At 40.2% G+C, this 20225-nt stretch overlaps 3 protein-coding genes across 6 annotated transcripts; 1 reads left to right on the top strand and 2 right to left on the bottom strand.

Moving 5' to 3' along the window:
- Positions 1–517: 517 nt before the first annotated feature.
- LOC310928081 (phospholipid scramblase 2) lies at positions 518–5372 on the top strand (the record flags this gene model as incomplete). The annotated part of the gene is made up of 7 exons (XM_083890551.1): positions 518–866; positions 943–1020; positions 1123–1315; positions 3773–3884; positions 3990–4089; positions 4310–4368; positions 5346–5372. 7 exons carry the CDS (start codon positions 518–520, stop codon positions 5370–5372), a joined length of 918 nt encoding a protein of 305 aa, XP_083746677.1.
- Positions 5373–5590: 218 nt separating this feature from the next.
- On the bottom strand, positions 5591–10768 carry eif4e2 (eukaryotic translation initiation factor 4E family member 2). 4 transcript variants are annotated; one of them, XR_014592830.1, is made up of 8 exons: positions 10653–10768; positions 8972–9083; positions 8752–8886; positions 8551–8655; positions 8303–8455; positions 8053–8193; positions 6743–7796; positions 5591–6653 (listed from the first exon to the last, which is right to left on the bottom strand). XR_014592830.1 is itself a non-coding variant. In XM_083890106.1 (8 exons), exons 1-7 carry the CDS (start codon positions 10670–10672, stop codon positions 6783–6785), a joined length of 702 nt encoding a protein of 233 aa, XP_083746232.1. In that variant the 5' UTR covers positions 10673–10768; the 3' UTR covers positions 5591–6653; positions 6743–6782. The 4 variants fall into 4 exon arrangements, 2 of the variants coding, with proteins under 2 accessions (XP_083746232.1, XP_083746231.1); XR_014592831.1 differs by having other exon boundaries at positions 8057–8193; XM_083890106.1 differs by having other exon boundaries at positions 6743–6818.
- A 1852-nt stretch (positions 10769–12620) lies between these two features.
- Positions 12621–19447, bottom strand: capn10 (calpain 10; the record flags this gene model as incomplete). Its single annotated transcript, XM_083889025.1, has 12 exons — positions 19264–19447; positions 16581–16712; positions 16290–16486; positions 15921–16150; positions 15692–15833; positions 15401–15567; positions 15057–15313; positions 14592–14794; positions 13971–14226; positions 13278–13471; positions 13151–13196; positions 12621–12650 (listed from the first exon to the last, which is right to left on the bottom strand). The coding sequence occupies exons 1-12, from the start codon at positions 19405–19407 to the stop codon at positions 12621–12623; spliced, it is 1998 nt and encodes a 665-aa protein (XP_083745151.1). The 5' UTR covers positions 19408–19447.
- Between the last annotated feature and the right edge of the window lie 778 nt (positions 19448–20225).

Below are 20225 nucleotides of genomic sequence, written 5' to 3'. Positions count from 1 at the left end.
GGTGTCTGAAACCAAAAAAAAGTAGTTTGTATACTTGATGTTTTCACAAAACCTATGGGTATTATTTTTTTTTTTTAAAGAATCACTGAATTGTTAACTTTAAAAAACAAAACAAAAAAACTTTCTCTGGTTCCTGACACCAACACAAAGGACCAAAAGTGATGCAACTCTAACATTTATATATTCAAAATAAAGCTGCATAGGTTTAACTGACATTTTCCTTCACTTATATATATTGTACAGGACCATTTGAAGACATGATTAACCTTGAAATTCAACTTTTATTTAAATGAAGCAGTTTGTATTTAAAGATACTGTAGATTGTATTTGTAAATAGAATATTTAATACACCGTAGCTTAACTGTAAAGTGTTTTATTTTGTAATAATCTTAGCTAGTTGTATGGAATTCTGTCATCTAAATCCGGGTCACATTGAGTAACTGAAATGTTCCTTTAAAACTTTTCTATGTCATCTTTATTAAATAAAATAATTCCTCGATATACACAGTTTTATACCATGTCGGCCGTGACCAACCAGCCTCTTCCTTTTGGTCAACTGGAACGAGAAAAGCACATCCAGATGATCTTCAGAGCTTTCCAGAACCGCTGTGGTCCATGTGAGTGCCGCTCTCACTTACCTGCAGCCAAACTCCATCCAGCGCCTCCTGACTGGGATTCTGACGAGGAGCAGCTTTCAGTTCAGGCTCCTGAGAGGAAGATGGAGAACAGCTTCCTGCAGCCAGCAGCAGAGAACGTGAACAGACCAGAAATGGAGCAGAGTAGCTCATGTGCAGCAGGTTCAGACTTAATGTCTGTGCTGGAAGCAGTCAGTCAGATTCATGTTAGTGCTCAGCCGCAGCTACAAGGTAAGAACAATAATGTCGTATTTGTATCATTGCCTCGCAGAGATTCCTCTCTTCCTTAAATGCTTTGTCATTGCAGGTCCACAGTGTGTTCCCAGGAGGATCTACAGCATCGCCACAGGAAGCAGCAGGTCACAGATATTTGTGGCTGTGGAAGGTGCACGTCCGACTCCACATTCCCCAACTGACAACATGTATCTTGTGTTTCTCATATGAAGAGAGAATGAATGGTCTCTTGTTGATGTCTCCCTCCTGTCAGAGAGTTCATGTGTGTGTCTCCAGTGTTGTGGTCCAGCTCGAGCCTACACGTTGAAGGGTTTCAACAGTCAAGGCTGTCCAGTCTTTTATTTTGAAAGGCCCTTCAGATGGGACGCCTGTTGCCTCGGCTGCTGCCTGATGGAGATGAGGGTCTACACACCTCAGAAACATCTCATCGGGACTGTGTGCCAGAGGTGAGACACCTGAATCTGTTGCTCTTGGAGGAAAAATACATGTATTTAAGTACTGTACTTAACCCTCAGGCATTATTTTGGACATTTGAGCAAATTTTTCTTTCTTGATTCATTTTGGAATTCATTTAAATTTCAGTTTTTGTAATAGATCAACAGAAACTCCTATATAAATAGTGCAGATTTATATTTCTTTCTGCTTTTTGGGGTTAAATCTTTTGATCAACTTGATCAAAAACATTGAATAATTATCAGGATTTGAACCATTTAAATGCTACATGATGCTTTTTTTATGAGAAAATGCACAAAACATTTCCATATAACAAATGTACTAAAACTGGCGTTTAAATGGTTTAAGTCCTGAAAATTAATTCATGTTTTGGTAGTTTTATAAAGGGTTGAATTTGTAAGAGATTTATGCAGAATAAACTGTCAATCTGTAAAGTTTTTATAGCAGTTTTTTCAAAGTTATGTTTGCCCTTAATGACCTAAGAGGGTAGTAAGTTAAAGGTGCCATATGTAAGAATGTGGCCAAAAACGGTTACTACATTCACATTCAAAATACCGAGGTCTTTTAGGTTTCGTTTTCTGACGTAACAGGCAACCCGTGGTTGCTTGGCAGCTGAGACTCTACTGACTGCAATGATTGGTAGACGGCAGTAGGTGGCGCCACATGTTAAAACATGATTTCAAAACATAAACATGATTTGCAGTCTGCAAAATGTTTTTTTTAATGCAAATATTTTGGCTGTACTGTTGTTGTTGGTGAGTTCAGTTTGTTATATGAACATTATTCCTGAGTCTCTGTGACATATTAGGAGGATTTTATGGTCAGTTGCTTTAGATTTATTACATAATGCACCTTTAAACTGAAGCCTGAGGGTTGAATGTGATTTGGAGGTGTTTTATTTTTAGTCTAATGGTAGAGGGTCTGAGGTTTGACAGAGATGTGATATTTCTTAAAGATTTGCAAATTATTTGTGACATCAATGAGTAGATTCTTACCAAACTGTAACAGGAACATATTTGGGTGAACACCTACCATCACTAAACACTGACAGAGGCACAAACGTACAGTACAGATAAACCCATATGAAAACTTCTGTACTTTCTTTTATTTTTCACCCAGCAATTTTAATAGTTTTCCTCCTTGAGTATTTCTTCTATAATGTACACACTCACGGTTCTCACACAACTGAACGTTGTCTGTGTAGATTGTCATTCATCCATGTCACTGTTACCCCCCCCCCCCCCCCCGGCCCCCCCAAAAAAAGTCCAGTTGCTACCAATTCATCGTGTTTTGGATTCAAACCTTTGACCTCCTGCTGTCAGAATATTGTACCAGCCATCAAAATACTTCACATTCTCAGACTGAACAGCTTGTAATGTGAACCTTTTTCCACGTTGCTCCAATCTCTACAGCCTCCTCGAACCACCGTGGATGCCCAGGCCTGGCTGTAAATAGCAACGAGAGCCTTTTGCTGTTCCAAACGGCCGTAGTGTAGTCTAAACCTGGGGGACTTAATACAGAAAACAGCTGTCTGCTTAGAGACACACCAACAAAACCACGCTGGGCTGGCAAGGAAGGAATGTCCGCATCCTTCTTAATGGGAAAGTTGGCTAACGGGAACAAAGGCGGCCAAACCTAAATACTCTGTCTTCATGTGGCCTGAATCTGACTCCAGGGTTTGGTGAGGTGCCTTTGTGTGATGGATTTAACTTTCCAAAGGCAACGCTCACTGATGTTGTGTCCAATAGTTAAGACGGTGCGTCAGGCCATGGTCTGGCAGAGGATTCACTTACTACTCAGTGTAAATATTCCCTCAGTTGTACTAGAATAAAGCTCACCCCACTGTGAGCTCTTCTGACAGTGAGCAAACAAAGCTTTTTTGTGCTGCAGAATCATAGCAGCTGACAATGTGACCAACCAAGCATCAAGGCTGGGCTGTGCCACTGTGTCAAGTCCTGGACGCTGCGTCTGCCAGGTCGCTTACTGCATGATTATATGCATGGAAGTGTGTTAAAGGGGACATATTATGCAAAATCAACTTTTAATCATTTAAATCCTTATATTTGGGACTCTGGAGGTCCTATCAGTTGGCAAAGTGTGAAAAAAGATGACTCACTCATGTTTTTGTGGTCCTCCTCAGTCTAAGTACAGGAGATAAAACACACAATGTTGACTTCGGCGCTCATTGGGACGTCACAATGCGCTAAATTCCTTGAATTGTTGTCTCGCGGAGCTCCGCTTTGTCCGTAAAAAACACGAGAGTGACCTAAAGAGATACTACTAAACTGAGCTTTTTGAACAGGGCTGTTTTGGCAGGGTGATTGAACTGCTGTGGTGCTTCATCCTTATGGTATTTTGACCAAAGCATGTTCATTAGGACACCAGGGAACTAGGTTCACTTGGAGAAACAGGTTATAATATGTCCCCTTTAAATTGTGTTGTGTTACCAGGTGGAGCATGTTTACCTCTCTCCTGGAAGTGTGCGATTCAGAAGGAGTGTCCACTGTCAGAATTCAGGGCTCCTGCTGTCCATGTCGATGTGTCTCCAACCAGCAGTTTCAGGTAGCAGCATTTACACAACCATAAATAGAAACATATGTTTCAACAACAGAATTACATTCTTCTTTTTTGGGGGTGGGGGGGCCTTTCCTTTTTGTTCCCCAACAGATTGTCTCAAACATTGGTGAGAGACTTGGCACCATATGGAAGAAATGGCCAGGCTTCAATGAAGAACATAACGTGGACCATGAATATTTTGGGTTAGACGGTGAGTTCTTACTGATTACATTTGATCTGTTATTCCTACTGAGGTCATTTTGGAAGATAGAAATCATCAAATTATTCTGATATGATGACATGATAAAGATCTTCTGCTTGCTTCTCACAAATAAGACTCTCCTACACACAACTTTTGGAACTACTGTATTAAATATTAGCAATGTAGCCTTTTCAGGTACCAATAGATTTTTTTTGTTTCACTTTTTCAGTACAAACGACTATGGAATCAAACATGAAATTGCTTCTGCTGGCAGCCACTTTCTTGTTGGTAAGTGGATTTATTTCTATTGCTATTCTTCAAAGTCACAATATACACTACCGTTCAAAAGTTTGAGGTCACTTAGAAATGTCCTTATTTTTGAAGGAAAATCACTTTTTTGTCAATGAATATAACATTAAATGAATCAGAAACACACTCTATACATTGTTAACGTGGTAAACGACTATTCTTGCTGCAAACGTCTGGTTTTAAATGGAATATGTACATAGGTGTATAGAGGCCCATTTCCAGTGTTCTAATGGTACGTTGTGTTTGCTAATTGTGTTAGAAGACTATTGGATGATTAGCAAACCCTTGTGCAATGAGGTTAGCACAGCTGAAATCATATAAAATCATTATTTCTAATCTTGTCAATGTCTTGACTATATTTTCTATTCATTTTGCAACTATTTTGATGAATAAAAGTGTGAGTTTTAATGGAAAACAGAAGCAAATTGTATAGGTGACCCCAAACTTTTGAACGGTAGTGTAACTTATATAACTCCACATGTTTAAAGTGTTCATATTCCTTGGTAAAGGCGACCATCAGAACTAGGGCTGAACAATTAATCAAAATTATAACGAAATCGCAATATGGGCGCGATATTTGTTAAACCCAAAATGTGTGTCAAAATATGATTTTAGATTCATTATTGTCCTATTCTACAGACTAAAGAGAACATGTTTGTTTCTTACAGATCTGCACAAATATGAAACAATAATCCTTTTAAATGTTTTTCGAATGAAAATGAGCAAAACAATCACCATTCCCTCGGATATCGTGAATCATATCGCAATTCCTGTCAAAATAATCGCAATTAGATATTTATTCAAAATTGTTCAGCCTTTATCAGAGCTTCATACAACTTTGAAAGTGTATTTTAAGAGATCGTATTAAGATGTTTCAGTAAATTAAGTATATTCAAAACAAGTAGAACTGATATATTTCCACACTGAACTCCTTTGTTGTAATAATTTCTCCACAGAATCACATGTTTTTTGAAATGAGCTGATGACACTTGTCAATCATCAGTAAGAGACACACTACTGGAACTGGACTTCAACTACAGGTTCCTGTCCTAATATTCTCCTCATCAGTGTCAGTGTCCACCTATGACAGAAAAATGACCATGATCCAAATAGATGCAAACAGATGCATATTTGACATTTATTGCTATAAACCATGAGGTGTACATTCATCACTTTCTTTTCTTTTGAAACACACACTCACACCTGCACGCATCATCACACTACCAAACATGGGCAGCATTACAGCATGTCAACAACCTCGAGGTGCTTTCTGAATATGGTTCAATGTCAGAAAATACTCTTGAGGAATCAAATGTAACAGACCCAGACCCCGGGGCCCAAATTCATCCCTTTTGCTAAAAAAGAAAAAAAGGAGAAAAAAAAAAAAGAGAACGAAACAGAAGCGATGGCCATTGTTTCAGGACCACAATACACCTTTGCTGAGGACATTTAAGCAGAGCCCAACCCTTGGATTACTTAAAGGTGGGTAAAGACAAAAACAGCAGGCTGAAGACCTGAATCAGGTCCAGCTCGAGGACAGGCACAGTGATTGAGGCAGCTTGGCAGTCCATTTTGAAGATGCCGGTCATACAACCTTCTGCCCAACACAGGATGGTCCTCATCCTTTGGGATTCAACTTCCAGATCAAAGACAGAGAATCATCACTGATTCAACTGTGTGATCTTTAACGTGGACTGTATTTACAAATATATCATACACAATAATTGTAACCGGTAATCATTTCTAGTTTGAAATAACAGAGGATTTGTCATTAAAATACAGAACTGTAATAAAATAACATCTACCTGCGATCCTGTTTGAGTCCCAATAAAACAGATTAACACAGGCTTAATTTAATAGCAGAAAGTTGGATTTAGTGTAAGCAATAAAAGCCGATCTAGCATTGTAATGGATTTGTTTCTGTATTTAAGTCAAGTAGACTTTGTTAACAGCTAGGACCAAGCACCATTCATGTGCCCCCTCTGGTGGCAGGTTAACAGATGTTACAAAAAAAAAAAATTGAAGGTTTGTGTTGTCCCCTCTGCTTCGTTAAACAGTAACACATTTTTCTCTTCGGCTTGGTTCAGCGTCCAGCTGCAAGGCTTTCCTGTATGTTTTTGCAATTCGACACAAAGAAGGGACAGTCTTCTTGCCCCCGTTCTCGACTTCCTGGTCTTCCTGTCTTCCCGTCACACAGTGCCAATCCACACAGAGGCGTCCGTCGTCGGACTTGTCGACCCCCAAAGCATCACATATTTTCACACCTAAGGACAGACCACATTAGCATGAGACGAATCAGGCCAGAGAAACACAAAATGATTCACTCTGCGTTAACGTAGCAACAACTTTTTACCCTTCTAGATGTTCTCTGTGTGAGGGCCTAATGTCCAGTACTAGCATTCACCAGACCATGGAAGTCTTCCCAGGCTCTAGGAAGGAGGATGCAGTACGTCATCATTCATAATAAACACTTCATTTCTTTTATTTTTCAGTGGTGGAGTCAGATATTTTATACTACAATATACAGCAAAATATATAGTTGTCTATTCTTAAAATGTACCCCAACAACTAACAACAAAAACATGCAGAAACAGCCTTTGTCTTTTTGAAAAACATTTAATTCATTCATTCATTGTCAACCGCTTTATCTTCCATATGAAGGATTGCGGACAGGCTGGAGCCAATCCCAGCTGTCACCCTCACACCTACAGTCAATTTAGAGTGTCCAATTAACCTAATCTGCATGTTTTTGAAGAGGGGGAGTACCTGGAGAGAACCTCAAAACTCTCAACTCAAGACTGTATGGCTGTCAAACTGGGATCTGAACCAGTGACCTTCTCGCCGTGAGGCAACACTAGCCACTGCAACTCCATAGTTAAAACGTTTGATTAATAAATTAGCATTGCCATGGATGAGTAATATGCATTATTCTAAAGATGTCCTGAAACTACCACATGTACAGTTTATTATGTTGGCTTTTTACAGAAATATAACAGATCAGAAGTTCCTCCAGCCTTAGGTTTAAAGGTCGAGTGTGTAAGAATTAGCAGCATCTTATGTGAGATTACAGAATGTGACAAAGAGAACTCCTTAGTCTTTTTGGTGGGCTTCGCCAATCAAAACAATAGATGCCATTTATACAACGTGGAGTACGCTTTTTGGAGCGTAATGTAAACTTAGGCAGGTTAGTCAATTTGGGTTGCTATAGAAACATAGAGCTGCAAGATGGTGGCCTCTTCATAGAAAGGCTTGAACCTAGAATAAGAATATAAAAAGAAATGTATATTCTGAGACCACGAAAACCAAATGATTTTTATTTTAAAAATGGACATACATTGATAGATCTACTTCTGGTTAGCATATTCAATTTCTGTCAAAAAATTCCTCCTAAATGGTACACACTGGACCTTTAAAATATAAAACAGAGAAACATTTTCATTAGTCATCAAAACAATATCTGCTCAGTTTAAGTTAAAAAAAAACAAAAAAAAAACAAAAAAAACAAAAAAAAAAACATTACGATCGTTTTTACAGTCAATGGAGCAATACAGATCTACTACAGTTTAAGTTGTATCCAACAATAACTGAATGAAAACGTTAGGTTTATGAGCATGCATACATGTATGAATGTGAAGAAGAAGTAAAAAAAGGCTGGAGACATACATACTTAATGCTGTCTGTATGCGTCTTGTACTCCATGATGGTGTTGGGGGGCAGGTTGAGGACTCTGCGTAGCGTGTCTCTGATGCGGGCAGTGGTTGCCTGGTCACTCGCAGTTTTGTTCCAGATGGAAATGATGTCCTCCTGAGGTAAAGAAGCGTGAAGAGAGTCTGAGTATGATGGGAGTAGGAAGTGCATGGTCTAATGTATACAACAGTGTGTGTGTGTGTGTGTGTGTGTTAGTGGCACTCACCTGGAAGCGTACCGAAACCACAGCCCCGCAGATTTCCTCTCCCACCATGAACTGCTCCCCCAACATGGCCAGGATAAGGTTTTCCCAGCAGCGAGAGGCGAGGCCTTTCCTCAGACGGATGATCCACTTCCCACCCATCTTATTGGCATCATCCTACACACACACACACATATAACACATGCATGATTCAGAGTGGACATTTATAAAACATTAGTTAGTGTTCAAGATGTTTGCATTAGTGTACTCACCTCCCACATGGGTTTAATACCCTCTTTGAAGAGGTGGAAGTCACTATGGCCAGTCAGATCACCTGGCCTGATCATGTGACTATAGAAACGCCAGAACTGCTCCACCTACAAAAGGATGAGAAATGATTACAGAGCTGACAGTGGGAGAATTAGTCATTGTAAGTTTGCATTCAGTGGTTGAGGTCACGAAGAGTAGCATACTGAAGCAAAGCTGCCGATCTGTTTGATGTTCTGTTCGTAGCTCTGAGTGCTAGCCGGTCTCCCTGGAGTTCGTCTGGAATACCAGAAGGTGTAGTTGTACTGAAGTGGGTGCTCCCCTGCCCCTGGTACCACCATCTACAGATGAAGAACAAGTAACTTAGCCACACACATCACCTTAAAGGCTGCAACCACCTATGAGCCTTTCTTTAAACAGGCTCACCTTTTTCCTTGTAGAATTCTGGTCCTTGTCCTCGTCTTCAATTTTTTCCTTCTCACTGTCTTTCGGTGATCCTTGGTCCTGGTCGTGGTCTCCACTGTCATCGTCTTTCAAACTGGTTTTGGTAAAAAACAAACAAACAAACTTGTGCTTGTTAATCCGTTTTACTTTGATCAAATACTTGAAAGAGAAAAGTTTTCATTTATGAGAATATACAGTGGGTTACTGCACTATGAAGACCTCAATAATATGGTTTCCTTCAGAGCTGCTGAAAATGTAAATATAATGTGGTAAATTAGTGTAGATTTTAACATCAAACTAATTTATTTATGGTTCCCATGCACAAACAAACAATTGAACTAGCCTGATTGGACTGTATGTATGATTGATAGGAAAAGAGTGAGCATCACACATAGGCGGATGGCCTTGATGTTTTCAGTCCAAGACAAATAGTGCTGGTCTGTCGAGCAGCTGCTACCTGTTTGTTCTGTTTATAGAGCTATAAAAGTGCTGAGGATCAAACACGGAACTTTCCAGTCATCCTATTGGTGGACAATATTGATGTGTGTAACAAAGAAAAATATCTCCATAACTGATTGATCCATCGATTTTTTCTGAATTAATAGATTTGATTGTTAAGTCCAATACAGTTTAACAATTGCTTCACCAGAAAATATTCACTGTTATATTAAAGAAGCTGTAAAATCCAAGAAACAAACAAACACCCATTAGTCGATCATAAAAATAGTTGGCAATTAACTTAGTAATCGATGAATTGTAGCAGCCCTATTGGGCATTTTTATTACAGATGAAATGACTGATGATGATGATCCAAATCCAGCACGCAGAGACAACAGGTGGCATACAGTGATGCTCTGAGAAGTTGGTCCCGTCTCCTACTTTGATGATTTATGGAAATTGGCACCTGTCATGTTCAATAACTTCCCTTTTCTTCTCTCTCCGCTTTGCACACCTGAGCTATGGGCCCAAACTCTGCTCTTTTCCTGCTGTCAGTTCGTGGTGGTGTTTAACAGAAGTTGCCATATGTCATGATGCATCACTGCCTCTTTCTGTATGTCCTCATCCATTACTTATTAGTACTTTCCGTCATCTTTCAGCATTGTTATGTTCCTACATTGGTACACCTGACTCAATTAGAGATCAGTAAGTTATTTTTTTTTACTTTTCTTTAAATATTTTTAGATTCTCTATAAGACTATATCTGTAATGTGCTGATTTCTTATTGTTCTCTTAAAAAAAAAAAAAAAAAAAGACACGACTGAGTAACAACAAACCGTCCGCTTCGGGGCTACGGAAGTCTACTGAGTGTGCACCGTCCCCCGCCTCGTAACTACTACTACACCGGGGATTTGTGGCCTGCCCGTCTGACGCTAGGCTAAGCTACAGCTAGCAAGATGGCTCATTTCCATTTCACGAAACACTGTTAGCTCACTGCTTCTTGCTCTATTCTGTGTTAGATTCACCTGTGTGTGTGCATCAGTACCGTGTGGATGATTTTAGCACACAGACCATGCAACATAGCTGACACACCTCTCTTTTTACACGCTACGTCAACAGCTTTCATTGACATTACGCTTTCCCGATGGGAGGGTGGTGGGGGGTCATCGCAGCGACGATGAGCCGTTTCCCGGGTCACACTTCACAGAAAACTTCGGTTACTCACGCGTCAAATTTGTTGTTCATTATTTTCTTGTTGAGAGTTTGTCGGAGTCCGAGAGCAGCCTCCTAAATTCCGCAGCTACGGCGGCGCGCACACTGAACTACGTTGCCTCTTCTTCGTTTTTAACGTCGGTTGGCAACCAGCGCGTTAGAAACATTACCGCCACCTTCTGCTCCGGAATACACACCAGAGATGATAACTTACCCATATTTACTGACTGCGTGCTTCAACAACCTAAAATACTCCATGGTTTTGGTTTTCTCTTCACATTGATCAGAGCTTTAATGTTCAAAGTCTGGACACTACTCTTCTGCAGCTCCTCTTTCATCTTTGATCTTTCTTGGATATTTATTCAAAAAATGTGTTACAGTCTCATCTACATAGACGGTTTAAACTGGAACTACCAGTTTGATTCTACAGTATATATCTCTTCTTTATTTAGTCTACCTATATTTTCAGTGGTTGAGTTCTCTTTAAACATAAACAACTCTTTAGACATCTGCCCCTTATTTTACCACTCTTCCTTTGATTTCCTCCACACCATAGATTTGATCTCCAATTTTGTCCTCCTCATTTCCTCTTACTTGTACATGCACAAGTAGTGCTCAAGTCTGCATAAAACAAATCAGCCCAATGCCCAACTAAAACCAGGCCAATGGCAAAAAAGAAAATTGGGGTCCAAAATCCAGAACTAAAAATATTCTTCTGCCACACAAGTCCATTAGTTTTTCGATAACTTTTAACCATCAGCCACCAAGAATCCTCAGGTCCTCTGAAAGTCACCTTTTAATGATTGCAAGAGACAGAACAAAGAAAAAAAAAAAGGCTTTTTTCTTTTTTTTAAATTACAGCCCACAAGAGGGTTAAGAGCAGACTCAAGACTTTTTAATTTAATTCATTGATTTATTGAATTATATTCTTGTCTATTTACCTTTTATTCCAAAAGAAAGAAAATGGAACATTTCCACTCATTTTATTTCTCATCACATCTCATCGAGCTGACATTCAAACTGCATAAGAACAAAGCAAGATGGGGTAGCTTTATAGGCCTTTGTCAACTCTGGCTTCAGTAATTAATCAGAGACCCTGTGACTTCTGTACACACACACACACGGTCATGATGAGCAGACAGACACACAGCACCACACATACACAGCCAAAACACAAAAAGAACTGGCAGCGGCTTCTTCATAAGAAACGGCTTGCTCTGATGTGCCGCATCCCTCATCCGTCCCCTTGTCCTCTTTTCTAGCAGTCATTTCAAACAGCGGCTGTGTTCAGGTCCAAACAGAGCTGTGGACTGAGTCTGGGGGGGATAAAAAAAAAAAGTGGGTGGGGATGAGGATGTAGTCAGGAACTATGTGGACTTATTTAGGATAGTGAGCAGAATTGATGATGAGGGATTGTAAAAAAAAAACCTGTATCCAAAGGCAAACAATTCAAGAAGAACAGAACAGATCATCAGGGGTTTGAGAGATGAGAGAAAAGCTCTGGTTTGGTATGGCACGATATGGTGGGGTGGATTTGGTTGGCTCAGCTGGTGACGACCATCCCCTCGCCCCTTGCCCCCTGTGCACTGGTGAGGATCTTCATGAGAGGGTCCTCTGTTCCAGGCCGGCAGGCACACCAGTGAGTGAATGAGCATGAGCAGTGGCAGCCCTCTTCAATCGCGGCTGTTTGTTTTCACCAGCCAGTCCCGTCATACTTCATTAGCAGCCCAGCCCACCGACAACCTGTGATGTCCTAATCACGGGTGTGTGTGTGTGTGTGTGGCTGCCCAGCAGTACTGAGCCTCAGCAGTTCTGCATAAAGGGCTTTCTTGGATTCCCGACACACACTTGCCCACTAAATCTTTTCTATCCTCCTGCCTCCACAGCCGCAGCGAGCATGGTGACGTTGAACAGGAGAACTGGATCTTTGATCGTGGGCCAAGAGGCACTGGGAGGTGAGCAAATACCAGCTCACAGAGAACTAGCTCTGCATCACAGAGATGTGGGAGACCTGCCGTCCAGAGACAGAGTAAGACAGAGATTATTCAGTGATGCCATCTATTTACCGCAGTCAAAACCTTAAAATGTGGATATAAGATCCAGCCATGCGTTCAATGTGTTCAACCAATACAGGATTTGCTGTCATGCCATTTCCTGTGACTTTCATACTGATAAGGTTTTTCCATAAAACCAACAATTTTAGCTGAGAGTAACAAAAATCACATCATAAAATCGATGCACTCTAAAAATATTGAATATCTTAAGAATATGTTATCTATTAGAGAGCCTTTTCCAACAAGACAATTACGTTTAAAATACAATGTGAGAAGAGAACACTTTGAAGTTGTTTATTGTCAACAATATACAACCCAAATATTGAATTTGCAATGACTTAAAAGTTGAAAAGCAGCAAATGTTTGATTTTTGCTTCATGTATAACAAACAATTTGATCAGTTGTGATCATTTGAAGCTGATTCATTCAGTCATCTTCAGCACCACATCATACAAACCTCTAGAATGGCTCTGCCCAACCTCTCCTCACTTTTTACCACCTTCCTGAAAGAGACACACCCCCATTATCTCTTCTGACGAAGACACATGGAGATACTGCTGATACTGCTGATGTCAAAACCTAACCTGTGTATCCTGCAAGACAGGCTGAGGGTGAAGTCTGCCGAGCAGTCCGGCTCATAAGTGGATGGTAAAATGGTGTAAGCTCCAGGAGGAAGACTGCAGGCCAGACTGACATCCTGTGTGTAACAGTGGGGGACGCAGCTGGCTGCAGGATCCTCATCTCTGAGGGTCTTCTGTCTACCTGCCTCTTCTTGCACCTGGATACAGATTGCAGTCAATATCAGATGCTTGGTTAAAATTATAATGGCAGTTTTATCTATAACTCACTTATTACTGTATGAAGAAAAGTAAAAGTATTCTAAAGATGCAAACTGTTTTTTTGGGTAGCACCAGTAACTTTACACAAGTGTGTTTTCAAAATGTCAACAATCATTACTGCCTGGTTTAAGGTAAACGTCACTTTATTAATCCCGATGGGGAAGTTTGTCCGTAACTCCAGAATGAATGTCATTGCTTTGGTCAGGGGAACTAACAGAAGCTTAAACATATGAGGAAACCAGAGAAAATCCACATGCACATAAACTCAACACACTTTATATGCCATAGTACACTGCCATACTCTTTTATCTTAATCAAATGTGAAACATACATACTATGTAGTAACCATGTGAAGGGTTTCCAAAATCTGTCTATGACAGCTTATGGTTAATGTTAGTTAAACTGTGAGGGATGGACACACAATCTGCTTTGACTGACCTTGTATACGTGGAAGCCAATCGGATGTAGCTCAGTGTCAGCACGGCTCTGGTGCAGGGTAATCCTGACATTAACTCCTGATGTCAACGCTGAGTCATCATTCACTGTGAAAGGGAAGCAGGGGTTCTGCCAGTACGACAGGAAGTTCCTGCTTCCTCCAGCAGTCTTTCCCTCCACCCACGAGCTGTGGAAGTAGCTGGTGTCCCACTCACCATCTGGTATTAGTGGCAGTGATGGTGCTTGGTTTTTCAGGGCGCTGAGGAGAACGCAAAACATTGTTAGATCATCAATAATCAACCAGAAACATAATAATTTATAAATGACAGGAGCATTTAGATAATAAAAGTGAAATATTCAACATACTTGATCATTGTCCACCATTTTGTTCCATGACAAAGACCAAGGTTTTAAACTGTTGGTGTTTTATTGTTCTGTAAGTAGTCTATGTTTGAATAAAATCCTTTAAACCAGAGTGAACATTTTTTTATGGAGTATAGAGGTATCTATATATCTATAAACCGTCAATGATTTCTACAGGATGTCAATTACTGTTCATGTTGTGTGAATTAATGTATACAATTAATTAATCTGAGATGTCTCTTCCTCTTTGAGGGTCTTTACCTAAGAGATATGGAGGAGGAGGAGAAGACCCTGATGAGAAAGTGGGCCTCGGCCCCTGGCTGGTATGTGCTGGGGATGAGCAGGTAGTATCCAGGCTCCAGCTGCTCATGGAGAACCACCTCTCTCTCGTAGGTGTGGCAGTGAGTAGAAGCACAAGGAGGTTTGTTCAACATACGGCTCAGATTGAAACGCTTCTTCTCTACCTGGTGACAGAAAAACGCATGTGACTGGCAAAAAGCTTCTAACAACAACAGTAATGCTCTTTATTTACAAAGCATGTTTTTAGATCACATTAGACTGAGAAAATATAAACAATTACAATATTGTGAAGATGAGGAGGCAAATATGAAAAAGTAATAGAGGAAGCCAGAGGTGTTTCATCATTATGAAGCATTAAAAAGAGAGAAAAATGTTTCTGCATGTAAAGAGCCCCTCACTTAATTCTATGTAAATGATGTTGCAAACCTTCCACATGTGTAGAGCAGTGGCCTGGTAGTGCTGGTGCTGTGTGTTCCTGGTGTCCTCAAAGTGCGTTTGTGCATATTTCTCTTTGTTTCTCCACTTCTTATGCTGCAGCACGGACACCAGGACTTCTCCTCTCTCACTCACTTTGAGCCAAAACTTAGGGTTAGTAGCATAGCTGCTGCTGTTTCTGCTGCCACCAGCTGAGTGTCCTTTAATCCAGCGGCCGGGCAGCTGATGACTGTGTATTAGAAGATTTCCTAGCAGAGAGGACTAGTTGTCAGGACGAAAATCAAAGCTATTAAGAAAAATTTAAGACCGACACATATTATTTACAAGATAATTACCTGTATAGATGCTCTTTAGGTGTCCCTCCTCACTCATAGGGTATCCCACTGTGACATCATCAAACTGAGCCTTAAATTCAGCCTCATCCAACCAGAACTCACCCTCCACTACCTTGGCTTGAAGATCTGAAGCACAATTAGGTTCGATGGAGCTCCAGCCTGCACCACTGTGGAGAGAGACATAAAAAGATCAAATTAATATAAATGTCTGGACTTCCCTGCAGCTGCACACTCACATCCTTACATATATTATGCACAGCCTATTTAAACAGCTTTACCACATATACCTACCTCTCTATCCAGCCTCCTCCCCAGCAGCCTCGTCCCCAGGGGTTTCTGATCCTGAGTAGCCGCACTTCACTCCCTGACACAGTCTTTAAATCCAACCACTCCATGACAGTCAAAGCATGGTACTGACCAAGCTCACTCGCACCTACAACAGGCAAAGGGATCAACAGGTTACATAAGAAGTCAGGTCAGAAGACATTTTTTTTTATCTGTGAGGAAACTGTTTTCTGACCTCCAGGGCTGCTGTGAGTAGAACAGCTTAGTACACACTCATCCTTCACATGGCACAAAAGACTCAGGTCAAGCCATCTCCTCTTGACCTGTTCACTGTCCCGCTCTGGGCTCTGCTCCTCCTCTGACCCAAAATCTCCCAAGCTCCAGTGTTCTGCTAATCCACCAGTCAAATCCACTAGGGCCTCCGACACCTGCCCTGCCCACAGATTCTCATACGAGCCATGAAGCCTAGAGCGAATGCACAGGACAGAAAACGGAATTTCCACACATTGTTTTACAAATGTATGTGAAGGTACGTCAACAAGGTCAAGAAACTTTCCAAAAACATCTGTCCTAAAAGTGAGATAAGGCAGGGAAACACCCTTACTTGGCATAGGCCTTCTCCAACAAGGCTACCCAAAAGGCATTTGGAGAGTTGCAGCTTGAGAAGCAGAGACATGAATTAATACAAGGCAGGCGGTCATCAATGGTCACCTCCATCCAGTATCCCTGCTGCCAGAAACGAAACTGGAAGACGCCCCTGTACCTGCTGTCACCCCACTCAGGCTGGTCTGGGGGCATCACCTGCAGAGTTGTGGATAAAGTTACTTCAGAAATGTGGGATAGAGAGACACTTGAACAGTGAAAAATATAAATGACACAGCACTTGTTTCTCTACCTTGTTCAGCAGATGTCTGTTCTTGAGCAGGACAGTGCAGGCGCAGAGGAACCAGCAGTCTCCTAATAAACCTTGTTTCGCATGACCCAAGTTGATGTTGTCAGGGAAGAGAACTGGAGACTGGCAGATCTCCTACAGGTGTAATATTAAAATAGGTTTAAAATAAAGAATTAGGGAGAAATTACATAAAGGGGGAGGAGTCTAATTAATTTATTGAATTTGCTTTTGAGAAATTATTGCACTTTTTTAAATATTCGGCTCTATTATGTATTACTTAACATTAGTTAACATATTAGTTAATGCATTAATAAGCAGTTAATTAATGTTTACTGCAAAAGTTAGTTCATAAATTATTAAGTATTAATAAAAGTTTAATATTGTAATTAGTTATCATTGTGTATGCATTCATTAACACATTAGTTAATATATTCGTAAGCCGTTAATAGTGTAATGTAGTAGTATGAGCGTTTTGTCTTATTTTCCACCTCACTCTTTTTGTTTACATTGGTTGCTATAGTTTCCGTTCCTTACCAGCGGCGATAATAATTGAATAACTGAGGTGAGCCGGTAAAAAAAAGCCGTAGTCCGCCCACGGTTCTCCTACTTGCATGGTACGCCCATGGTCACCTGTGTCACTTCCGGGTCAGGGGACGCGTTCCCAACAGGTATGGCCGCACACTGCTTAACCTCGCTCGTTGCGTTTGGTCATTCTGCTTAAGGCATTCGAGTTGTGTTGTTAGACGACTGGTTGTGTGCTGCTCCGTGCTCCCTGTGCGCGCTGCTGTGGTTGTTTTGGCGGTGGTAATTGTTATCTCTCTTTATGTTATGGTTGGTGCTGCTAGGTGGCTAATGCTAGTGTGGTCACAGGTAAATGCTGGCGGCTGTCTGGATTCCTTGTTCCCCTTCCTCCTCTCGTGAGTGTGAGTGTCGGTTGTTGTACTGAGCCGTTGCTAATGCTTTTCTTGATTAGGTGTTACTGTAACCACCTCATTGGGCCGATGCTGCTTTTTCTGGGTTGAACCTGGATTTTGCTTATGTTTTCTATTTTGTTAATCCAGTTAACCCAGTGATGTGTTTTGTAAATTAGGTAATTGAGTTTTGTTTTCTTTTACTTCCTCTTTTGTTAATTGGGCAGTTAATTGATATATTGGTTGTTTAATGCCCAGGTATGCCAGTTTTGTTAGGCTTTGAGTGTGTACAACCCCACTTATTTGTTGTTTCCCCTTTTCAGTTGCTGCAAGCCGGTGGTGGAGGTGCTGGTGACCTGGTGGTGGTATCCTCCCGTCTTGTCTTGCTGTGTCCCTGGGTGTGGGTTTTCTTCACCGTGAGTTCCGCTGATGTTGTTGTTTTCCTTTGGTGGATCCTCCCCTGCACTAGCCTTCGTCCATCCACTTTGGCCTCAGCCCTGATAAGGTTTTTTTTTTAGTTTGTATAAATGAGTTTTATTGATATTTTTAGAACTGATGAATATTTAATAAAAGGTGTATTTTAACTCGGAGGGCATGAGACTTGATTCCGACTAACCACAAACATGTGTGCCTTGTGTCTGAGTGAAATTCCCAGGGTGACGTTTTTCATGTATCCCTTAGGAAACGGATAACAGTGGTAAATAAGCATTACTTAACCATTATTTGTTGAAATGTAGTTGAAGAAATCTCATGTAAAACATTTTAAACATAAAAAAAACAGGGGAAAAACACAAACTCACTTACAGATTAGGTAAATGGAAGCCCCCCTCCCCATATTGTTATTTTTGTTCGATGTTCTTAACAAAATAAGAGATCAGATGTTCATGTTTGCTCCAAGTTCACCCCTTTGCAAGTTGAGATGTTATCTGTAAATATCTATTTTAATGCATTTTAAATAAAATGTGTAAAATAATAGTTAACTATGGTTTATTAATGCTCATGAGGCACTTATTAAGGGTTCGGTCAGGTCACTAATGTTAAGTAATGCCTTGCATAAGGTTAGGTAAGGGCTACCTGATGACATACACAGCACAGCATTAGTAAATGATTAAGACCTACATGAATTGTTTATTAATGCTCATACAGGTAACATGTACACCATATGAATGACTAGGCGATGCATTAGTTTGCTGTTACTTAATGCTTATTCACTCCAAATAAACACCATTAGTAAAGGATTACTGGATACATTATTAAAGGCTTACTAATATATTAACTAATGTGTTAATTAATGCTGAGTAATGTAATAACTAATTAAAATATTAAACTTTTATTAATGCTTAATAATGTATTGAATAGTAAACATTAATTCAATGCTTATTAATGCATTAACTAATATGTTAACTAATGCTAAGTAATACATAATAATGATTGTTAATATATTACACAGTTAATTAATGCTTAATAATTACTAACGTTCAACTTTGGTATCATCCAAATAACATTATTCATTATTATTAATTTATATTTTGTGTCATTGTAATTTCTTTCTGTCTGCCTTGTTAGTCTTGTATTAATGTTATTTTAATTATGCTGTTTTTTGAGTAACAATGTAAACTTTGCACTTTTTTACATTTTATTTTATGATTTGTATATCTTGTACGTATTTGCCCTGTGAAAGATGATGCCAGTAAATGAAAATTTTAAACTAACTAACCCAAAACAAACAAACAACAAATTTCCCAGTGGCATTTCCCACTGGCATTTGATCTGACCTGTGGACGCTGCCATGTGATATTTCCCTGAAGCCTGGCGATGGGCGTGGAGCAGCTCGAGAACAGGGACTTGTCGTCAGACGGGAATTCCAGGTCCTCAACCAGAGCCTCACCTCTGCACGCAGCCTGGCCCTCTCCTTTCATTGCTCCTGCTTCTTTTCACACCTCAATCGTACCTCCTGGGTCTGCAGGTAAACCTCAGCCTGCTGGCACCATCCTCACTGAGCTCATGTACATTTTGCACTTGTAACACACCTAAAACAAATTAAACAAAAAACATTATACATTATGTTTGAGACTTACAAAGGCAACAGCAGAAGGAGATGTAAGCTGTCTGGGTTATATGTCGACCTCTTCAGAACTTCATCTTCTTCTCATCCTTCCTTGTGCAATACGACAATCACCATACCAGGGCAAATATTTGAAGGCGCTCTAAAGTAAACAGCCCGATAGTTTCACTCACCGAGCATCGCTACTTGATCGGTGTTTAAATGAATGAAGTTGAAGAAGAGGGAGTTTACAGCGGAATAATGGTGGAGAAAATTTTGTTAAGAGATGTCCCATCCAAGTTCAATACATAGACTTTATGCACTTTGTTCTCTTTGTTGTGAAAAAATAGAGAAGCCCTGCACTTTTAACTATTCACATTTTGTGTCCTTCAGTTATACAGATATCGTGATATATTGTTACGATTTGATGTATTGGGATATTATTGGTATTGTGGACCATGTATCTCATATGATATCGTATCGTGAGGTACCCTGTGATTCCCACCCCTAAGCATAACAATAAGATTTTAAAAGTGGCTAACAACATTGTCTGTGCTCTTTCCTAACTTTTAAATATTTAACAGGATCAGAGTTAAACCCTCTGTGATAAATTATATTGAAAACGTCACTTGTGACGTGTCCAATTGCATTATAGGGTTAAATGTAATTAAGTGGTCTTTATTCCTTGTGTTT

Source organism: Microchirus variegatus (genome assembly GCF_963457635.1).
Source record: "Microchirus variegatus genome assembly, chromosome: 5".
NCBI lineage: Eukaryota > Metazoa > Chordata > Actinopteri > Pleuronectiformes > Soleidae > Microchirus > Microchirus variegatus.
This window is presented reverse-complemented; position numbering and strand designations above follow the sequence as displayed.